This window comes from Limulus polyphemus, unplaced genomic scaffold (genome assembly GCF_000517525.1).
Source record: "Limulus polyphemus unplaced genomic scaffold, Limulus_polyphemus-2.1.2 Scaffold829, whole genome shotgun sequence".
In the NCBI taxonomy this organism is placed as follows: Eukaryota; Metazoa; Arthropoda; class Merostomata; order Xiphosura; family Limulidae; genus Limulus; species Limulus polyphemus.
Window position 1 is genome coordinate 260870 of NW_013666439.1, and position 10322 is coordinate 271191.

General features: G+C 31.8%; 1 protein-coding gene across 2 annotated transcripts in view; it reads left to right on the forward strand.

Annotated features, from left to right (window-relative positions):
• The window catches only part of LOC106460754 (metabotropic glutamate receptor 8-like), a 116805-nt gene that overhangs the window by 95248 nt on the left and 11235 nt on the right, over positions 1-10322 (forward strand). For both annotated transcript variants that reach the window (XM_022387530.1, XM_022387531.1), the window contains exons 2-6: positions 345-561; positions 4621-4753; positions 4981-5135; positions 6375-6503; positions 8741-8932. In XM_022387530.1, coding sequence (XP_022243238.1) covers positions 345-561; positions 4621-4753; positions 4981-5135; positions 6375-6503; positions 8741-8932 — 826 coding nt within the window. The remainder of the gene's footprint in view (positions 1-344; positions 562-4620; positions 4754-4980; positions 5136-6374; positions 6504-8740; positions 8933-10322) is intronic.

Sequence of the window (10322 nt, forward strand, 5' to 3'; positions counted from 1 at the left end):
TAGTACATATTGAATGTATCATTATTATTCATAAACAGTCTAAATAGTCGTTTATGGTTATTTCCTAAGTTATTGATCCAACGGTGGGTCAGCGGTAAGCTTGAAGGCTTAAATTTCGAAGTTAGATTTATTGCAATGGACACAGTATAATAGCCCATTGTGTTTCTTTGTGTTTAACAAAAAAGAAACAAAACAAACTCGTAGATTGAATAAATAGAGTTGTTTAAACAAGTTCTTCAAATACCTATAGAACGATAGGTTTATTTTTGTGAGTGTAAAACACTTAAATACACCAGTTCGAAATTCGTAGATTATTTTAGCAAATGTACTGTATCTTTCTACAGATTCCGCAGATAAGTTACGCCTCTACTAGTACTGAACTCAGCGATAAAGCAAGGTTTGGCTACTTTTCACGAGTTGTTCCTCCTGACAACTTCCAGGCTCAGGCTATGGTTGACGTCATACTCAAGTTGGGTTGGAATTATGTGTCTACGGTTGCTGTTGATGGCGACTACGGAGAGAAAGGCATAGAGTATTTCAAGATGTTAGCTCAAAAAGCAGGTAATGTTTAAAACTAAAAAAAAATAGTTTATAGTTTCAAAAGGAGAAAGCAAAGTTTTCTAATAAAGACAAAGATGATAGTTAAAAAGGAAAAACATTTAACTTACATAAGTCGATTTCCACTAATAAATCTTGTCCTCAGAAAACGCTGATGATGGTGGAAAGAGTGTATTTCAAAAACTTTCACTCGTGTAATTTTTTTTCATCTTAACTATCATCTTTGTCTTTATCAGGAAAGTTTATTTACGATTAGAGCATAGAGTCTAAATAAAATGTTTCTAACTGGAGCAGTTTACAAAGAAACATATATGTTTGGAAATATTAGAAAATAGATATTTTTTATAGAAATTATAGAAACAACTGAAATTAGCAGGTTATTAAATAAACAAATAAAGATAAAAACTTAAGAAGCTTCCATATCTTAACCAACAAAAATTAAAGTGAAAAATAATTAATTATAATTATCATAATGAGAGCAAAAACAAAATAACGTGGGATTTAATCAATCAAAATATAAGAAAGGAAAGCCCATATATATAATAATGTGGTTCTGAATCAAGAAGGAAGAACATTAACTATAGAATATTATCTGACCTTAGATCACAGAGAATGGATGAACTGGAAGGTAGTATATATAATAATGTGGTTCTGAATATTATCTGACCTTGGATCACAGAGAATGGACGAAGTGGAAGGTAGTATGTATATAATAATGTGGTTCTGAATATTATCTGACCTTGGATCACAGAGAATGGATGAAGTGGAAGGCAGTGTATAGTGGTTCTAAATCAAGAAGGGAATACATCAGCTACAGATCTTGGATCAGACAGGATGAAAGAAATAGACGACAGCATATATTATAATATGATTCTAAATCGGGAAGGAAGAACAGAAGCTATACAATATTATACGATCTTAGATCAGAATAAATGTACAGTTGAAAGACAGTAAATATTATGATGTGTAACTGAAAACTATGATAACAAAGCTATAACTAGGTAGCGTCTTATTCCAACAGGATACAAAAGCATAAAAACAAATTCACTATAAAACATCTTTTTTTTATATAAAAATACTATGGTTTTCATTCAAAACTTTATTAAAATTCAACAATGAAGTCGTAAGACGTGATTTCTCAAAGGTTATGGTAAATATTCTATTTAGTAATATGAGTTAACCAACATAAATACGAATAATTGTATTTTTTAGTTACTGCCACGTAACTAACATTTCTATTCAATCGTATACTCCTAATGTTACATTAATATGGTTAACTATTTATTTATATTACTGTGAGTAACTTAGTAAGTGTATTTTGTTATCCAGTAGTGCTAACAGCATTGTGATATCCAGTCTATTAAGCTCATTTTATATTTAATACTACTGTCTTAGTTAACCAGCTAATTTTATTATATTTCTAATAAAATTATTATGTGCATTGTGTTATATAACCTACAAAAATGCATCGTGTTGTCCAATATTATCAAGCTCACTGTTCTACCCACCTAACCTAAAGCCATCAGGCACCTATCTTCATTATGTTATCCAGCCCTCAAATGTTCTTTCTGTGATTTGGCATTACTGAATTCTTTGTGTTTATTCAACTTTTCTCGTTTCATATTTGTTTATATGGCTTACTAAGTTCATTATGTTATCCAGCTTTTCTAGTTTCATTTCGTTTACAACACTTACTAAGTTCATTATGTTATCCAGCTTTTCTAGTTTCATTTCGTTTACGACACTTACTAAATTTATTATATGTTCCAACCTTATGTTCGTTTTGTAATTCAGTATTACTAAACTCATTGAATTTATTCAGTTTTAGTTTTGGTTTTATTCTGTTTTTTTTATGATTTACTAGGCTCTGTCTGTGATCCAACTGTTATTAGCTTTGGCTAATTTTATTGTATTATTTAACCTTATTCAGTACACTTCATTATATCACTCAGTTTTGACATGTTTATTGTGTTACCCAGACTTACTAAACATATTTTGTTTATTCAATGTTATTAGGATCATCTTATGATACAGCGTTACTAAGTACAATATTTTATGATAATTGTTATTTTATCATTCTCATATTGTTTTCTACGTTTGTATATTTAATTGTTGTCTGTTAAGGAAATTTAAAAGCTTTAGACAACTCTAATGTGCTTAATGATTTTATACATTTTGCTATACAAAAAAAAATAGAAATAAAACATTTCGTTTTATTTAAAATGATTTTTAATGTGATGTTAAAACCACAAACGCCAATATTTTCGTTCTTTGATTAAACATTCAGTTGTATTTTATGAAGCTAATTCGTTGGAACTGAACTTTTAAACATTTATTTAGTTTTCCTACAATGATTGAATTCTTATTTGTTTAAGCATTTCAACGTTTATTCACAAAGTTTCAATTACATCTAAGCTCGTAATTTTCTAAACTAAAGATATTAATAAACTCGGATATAATAATAGTTTAATTTCCATAAAATATACTTTCGTGAAGATAAGGTTTTACCTTCTTTCAGGTTGTTGGCATATAGTATTGTAACTAGGTAACAAGATATAAACAACATTTTGGAAATCGAAACCATTCTGATTTTTAAAGACTTTATGAATATACAAATACTGAAACTAGATAATAAATGACAAACTGCTCCAGTAATATATGAATATTTTGAAAAACGTATTTTAGTGTGCCAGCTCCATTTTTATGTTTATGTTTATTTTTATGTTTTCTCAAACATAATAAAGTAACAAAAAACAGCTAGTCCCTATTTTTCTTTTATTTCAAAAACTTGTCATTACATTATCTATAAACTATTCATGTATTGCTCGGGTGAAGTTCCACAACAACATCTCAACAAGGGCTTGACTTTGTTGTAGGCCCGGCATGGCCAAGTGGTTAGGGAGGTCGACTCGCAATCTGCGGGTCGCGAGTTCGAATCCTCGTCCCACCAAACATGCTCGCCCTTTCAGCCGTGGAGAAATCCAACTATTCGTTGGTAAAAGAGTAGTCCAAGAGTTGGCAGTGGGTGGTGATGACTAGCTGCCTTCCATCTAGTCTTACACTGCTAAATTAGGGACGGCTAGCGCAGAGCCCTCGTGTAGTTTTGCGCGAAATTAAAAAAACAAACAAACAAAAGAAACTTTGGTGTAAAAATAATAAATAGAAAACTAATTCATTTTCTGAGAGTCAATTTCTAAGTCACTTAGACCATTCTATGTCGATGCATTCTTTTTTCCTTTAGTTGCAGCTTCTTTTATATTATCCATTTCAACGTAAAATCTGAAGGACCATTTTTCTTATTTTCATTCAAACACTAAATCCTCTTAGACATCACCGGAGAAAAAACAACAGGTTAAGTGATGGGAGATATGTATGTTGAAAGTTTTCTCAACCATATGATTTTTATAAACGTGCTGTAGTTTCAAGCATCCAGTAAGTTTTGTGATATTATTCGTAAACTTTTTTTGGTCGTCAAATGTATGTTCTGCAATAAATGAGTTTTTACTAATGTAATGTTCATGACGTATAGAAAAGTTATGTCTTCGAATATTTTCAAATAATTACAATTAAGCGTTATATACAACTTAGGATTGATGTGTGTATGATGATACAATGATGATACAAGTCGCCATTTTTTATGTTACGAAACTTTTCTAAATGGTTTGGAGGTATTTATGAATTATTCTCTTCTAATCAGCTACTTTAAACTGCTTGTATAAATGTTAACCTATAAAATTACCATATTAAAAATTTTAATTTCGCATGATGAACTTTAAAACAAATTCACTCTGAACGGCAAATATCAAGGGTGATATAAATACTTGTACATCTACTATATTATACCAAAAGTCCGATAATGCGCTGATTTATATTTCTACTGTAACATTAGCAAAAAAATACTGTCCTTTTTGTTTGTTTGTTTTATTCCTTTATAAAATATCTGATCACTATATCATGTAATACCAAGTAACCAGATTTTATACAAACAATGGATTTTCAGATTGGTAATCTGATTAATTCGACGCTTCGTTATTTAAAGCCGTTTTTTTTTCTGTTATCCAGGAATATGCATTGCTGTGTCCGAAAAAATATCTCGAAACTCAAAATCAGAAGATTTTAGTCGAATTGTTGAAAACCTGAGCACCAAACCTCGTGCTCGTGGTGTGGTATTGTTCGTGGACGAAGATAACTGTAGGTAAGAGTGGATTTTATGTGGCACGTTTCATATTTTTAATGTGGAGCATACAATAGGGTTAAGGCTAACTATATCATGGTTGAGGGGTTAATGTAAAGTTACCTCTTTTGAATCAAATATTGCCGATCCGAGATTCGTTCTACAAATGTTATTTATCTGTTATTATTTCCGTCTATCATCGTAATTTTTATCCCTTTATTTATCAATATATTTGTATTTTTTTATAGAAAACTACTTGCGGCCACAATAGATGCAGGTAAAATAGGTCACTTTCAGTGGATAGGAAGCGATAGTTGGGGTGCTAAAGCACATCCAGTCAGGTACCAAGAAATGGCGGCAGAAGGCGCTATTACAATTTTACCAAAAAGGAACGAAATAAAAGGTAAAGCGCATTTTGCTGTTTCAATATGTCTTTGGAACACTTAAAAAGCAAGTCTATTGAATCTCAAAATAATATTCCATACATTGTGTACAAACACGATAGACTAATACTGCTTTGTTCTTAGAACATGGCATCCAGTTCTGAAAATGTTTACTAGTTTCTCAATGATACTGTTTATTTTGAAAGTTCTCTCGTTTTATACATACCTATAAATCTGTCAAATGCGTGTTTGAGTGACACATCTTGAGGAATTTTCCACAAGTGTAAACAATACAAATTTTTTACAGGGAAAATTTTGAGGAAATAATAGTTACTTATAATAACTTGGAAGGTTTCTACAATATATTTCACTGTTAACAATTCAAAATATGTTTAAATATATGCATGGAAACGCCTGTCATAAATACTTTTTCGTGTTCTTTTTTTTTTCTTCATTAGTTGAATGTAGTATAGTTCCAAATGCAATAAATCACATTTATATTGAAATCATTCATAAAATGTTAATCGTTACTTACCTCCTAATCATCGTGGTTAAAACATAATAATTGCAGTTGTTTCTGAAATTCTGAAACTCAGAGTCTCTTAATTCTCGTTCTCTTTGTTTCCAACAAAAGCATATAACTTGCGATCACTGTTTTCAAACTGACGTCAAAATATAGCCGGGTAAATCGATTATGGAAAGCATGCCCTCATCTCTGTTGTAATCCTGTACGTTTAATCCTTTTGTCACTCGGGTAAAAATACCTCAGGCAATAAATGAGGTCTTCAGCGCCAAGTTCTTTCAAGACCCATCCTCCCTGGAGGCTGTGCTTTAACATTTAATAGACAGTTGCAATACAACATGAAGAAGAAAAGAATCAAGTCCGTCAGTAAACAGATCATATATATGAAAACAGTTTGTTTTCTTGAAATTCGATACAGTAGTATTAGTTAACGCATTTAGAAACTAGAGAATAATGTGTTTAGAATTACCTAGCATAACTGATCTATAAAGGTAGTTGGCTGTATAGTCTGTATTTCTTGCTTGGAAATCAAGGTAATCTGTACTAAGAGATATCTTGAAACGTATACTTTATAGATATAAATTGTGTTCTACGAGAGATCCATTTGGCACGTAGAATTGATATTATCCTTACGTATATCTGCCTAAGGTGTTTAGCATAGAAAAGCATATGTAAACGTGTTGTTTAAAGTGGCGAAGGTACATGAAGTACTTGTGATCTTTTTATTCTTCAATAGACTTCAATAGATACTTCAAATCCTTGAGACCAGAGATGAACAAAAGGAATCCGTGGTTTAAACCGTTCTGGGAGCAGCATTTTGATTGCAAATTTGACAACGGTTACGCAGATATTGCCTTTTGTACAGGTAAGTATAAACCACATAATAAATTTGTATACCACGTACATCAAAATTGGTATTACAAAACTTTTTTTTTTCTCAAGCTTTCCTCCACAGCCTCTTGATATCAGCTTTCAGCATTCTCTAATTGCCTGTTTCATTCTAACGTTAGTAGTATAAAATAATGAGGTTTTACAAACACAGGTTTGCTATATTGAACAAAATTGAGATCTTTGTATCAACAATGATGTTTAGTCTGTTTTCTCTGTTAGCTACGTGGAAATAGGATAAACTAAAACTTCATACTGCTGCTAATCTTATGTTTCCATTGGTATTATTAGTACCGCATCTGGTATATTGAAACCCATTTGCTCATTCAAAAAATTAAGTTAATTTAAGAGTACTTGCGATAAAGAATGGTTGTGCTATTTACCATTTTGAAGCACTACAAGAAGCCATATAAACAAATTATCCTTATCCAGCTTTGTAAAGTCCATTGTATTTATCTTGCATTGCTTGGTTCATTAGGTTATCTAGCCCTTATTAAGTTCAGTATTGCACGATCATTTTTATTCTATAGCTCTCATATTGTTTTCAAGGTTTTGTATTATGAATTTTTATCGTATAAAGAAGCGTAACGGCTTTAGGTGCCCTTACAATTTCATTAAAGATTTTATGTACTTTGCTATTCAAGAAAAAAATATAGCATTACTGACTAAAATAATCGTATTTAACATTTGCTTTAAACGTTTAAGCGTATCCATTACACATAAACTCGTGGTTTTACGAATTAAAGAAAATTAATAAGCTTTGGAATATGAATTTAATTTTCATGAAATATAACGCTTTCGTAAAGGTCTTGCTTTTTTGACTTGTTGGTCTACAAAGGGTTAAGTATATTGTGATAAATCTATTTTGAAGCCTCACTACGTCGTTATAGTCCATGTCGCCACGTTAAATCATACTCTATCTGACGTTCATACATTTTGACAGTATCACTTGCAATGTCTTAAAGCTATCATGTCAAAAGCACACCACTGCTTCTTGCATGCTTTTCATAATCTATTCATAGTATGAGGACGACAGTTTTCCCGCGCCCGTTACAACAGTCTGATCGCACTGAAATCTATAGGCCGGTATGTCTTCGTCTGGAATAACAAGAATACCAGTTTGGTTCTCCAGCAGCTTGAGGTATGTGACAGTTGAATAGGAGCTATGACTAGAAGAGTTATGTTCGTGAAACCATACCCTGTCGACATGTAGACGGCTTTTGCTCGTGACCTTAGTGTTCGTGGATTCTCGTCTATTACAAGATGCAGTACTTAACTTATCGCGGATGGAGTACGACATGTTGCAGGTAATTTTCTGGATGATTCTGGCTCTCCAAGTTGATCCATATTTCTTTGTTGTCCAATGCCAAATTCAAATTTCCCGATCTGAAGACATCTTTATTATCTGCGTGACTGTATGAATATTTTGCGTCGGAAAGAACTCTTACATACTCTTCCCCAAAACTATCAGTTTTAGATGGCATCACATTACCTGTGTAACGCCATACAATGTGAAAATGTAGTTCTGATACATTCCGTCCCACCACCCTGACTTTATATCGGCTGTGTTGATTTGGATATTTTTCGTTTCACTACAACGTCCTCAACCCTTTATGTCATTCTAACTAGTTAACAAGAAGTAAGCTTTTAAAAAATCAATCTACTATTCTATTGTGTAGTCTTATCTACGTTAAAGAAATCGAAAGCTAAAGAAATATGAAAAAATACCTTAATAATTAACATCTGAATGACTTTTTGATACATTCAGAAACATTAATTGTGTACTTTTTTGTCCCTGCTAGAAATAGCAGGAACTCAGAAATCCAACAGAATAATTGTTTCCAATTAATTCTTTAGCATTCGAAATAGGATATTACTGCTGTAAAGTACAATTAAAGTTTTTCCCGCCTATTTTCTGTAGCAAAATAGAAAGTTTAAGGTTCGAACAATCGTTTTTCCTGAGTTAATTAATTCCTCTTGTATTTAGCTGCTATTTAGCTGGCATTTCCTCTTAAATATTTCTTTCTCTCCCAAAGTAGTGTGCCGAAACAAATGAAGAGATGTGACTTAACATCATTTTCCTCTGTAGTCATTCGTAACGAAAACTATAGAAAACCAATGATATGTAGTTATAATTTTTAAATTGCCTGAATTTAAAAAATAATATTGTGACTAATTCATTCATTCCTCAGATTTTTGTAATGTTATCCATAGGAACCGAAACCTTGGATAAATACGAACAAGAAGGATTGGTGCCATTTGTAATTGATGCTGTATATGCCATGGCGCATGCACTACACCACATGATAAAAGAACGCTGTGAGTACTTTATGGGATGTGAAGGCATGTTTCCAGCGCCCCCTGGAAAGGAGCTTTTAGAGTATATTCGAAATGTGTCATTTAAAAGTAGGTACACTTTTAATCTTTTTGTTTACAACAAGGTAAAAATACCCGTATTAAATATCATTAACTAAATATTGTGCTTTTGTTAAAATTAATGTAAATGTATTGAGCATAGAATTTTTAAGCACAAACTTTATATTGCTTTCTTTTAGCAATATAACCCGCTTCATGGTGTTTAAGATATATGTTTCTGCCTACAGTGAGTAAAATTGAGTCAGAAACTGCCATTAGAAATGAAGAACTCGAAGTAAAGTACCGTTTATTGACAGCAATGACTTAATGTCTTTAGGCTGTCTTAAGGATACTTAAGCATGTGTGAGTTCTTTTCAGGATACTTCTGTATATCACGTTTATAGACTGTCTTCAGGATACTTCTGTAGATCACGTTTATAGACTGTCTTCAGGATACTTCTGTAGATCACGTTTATAGACTGTCTTCAGAATACTTCTGTATACCTTACAGCATTGGATACCGTGTAACCATTACACAACCTGTAAAGTAGTCAGTAGTAGAGACACATAACATTCGTTAGATATAGAGTGGAAGTTACAGTACCGTGAGGAAAACCTATACACTATAAAGGGTTAGAAATATCTTTAACTAATGGAAAATATTAAAGAAGCAAACTTACTTTTTGAAACTTCTCATATGCTAAGTGAGAATCATTAATACTTAGACAATACCACCTGCAATTAGGAAATATGATGTCAGATAACGTACCAAATTCTAGATGAAAAATATGGGTCCCAAAAATGGCTTACACATTCTAAGTAATACGAATAAACATTTTGAAGACACTTCACACAGGTAAATTGTAAAAATATCCTGTATACGTTTTACACTTTACAGGCAGTAGGTGTTACGTTTCCCTTTTATAGTGGATATCTATTGATTATTTATTACACAGTCACAACATCCAGTACTCAGAATATGAATATTCTTATGCTTATATTAACTATAATTGTTTGTATTGCATTTATAGTGTAAAAGTTGTCGTGTTTTTATATTCTACTGAGAAGCACCAGTGTTTAATATTGAAACTTTGGGCAAGTGTTTTTATATTTCTTTGTTTTGTAGATTGTCCTCAAATCCAATTATCCTTTTATATTTTTGGAGATGTGAAGGATCTTTTATTTAACATGTTTTTATAGTAAAAAGGGTGAAATATAAATGTGTATCCTAAACTTGTAAAATCGTTTACATTACCATCTTATGTGTGGTATTAATATATTTCATTGAACATCTTCAAAGACTTTATAAAGTGTATTATCTTTTATCAATCTACAGAAAAGACATCGTCGGATTGTTTGTTTGTTTTAATTTCGAGCAAAGCTACACGAATGCTATCTGCGCTAGCCGTCCCTAATTTAGCAGTGTAAGATTAGAGAGAAG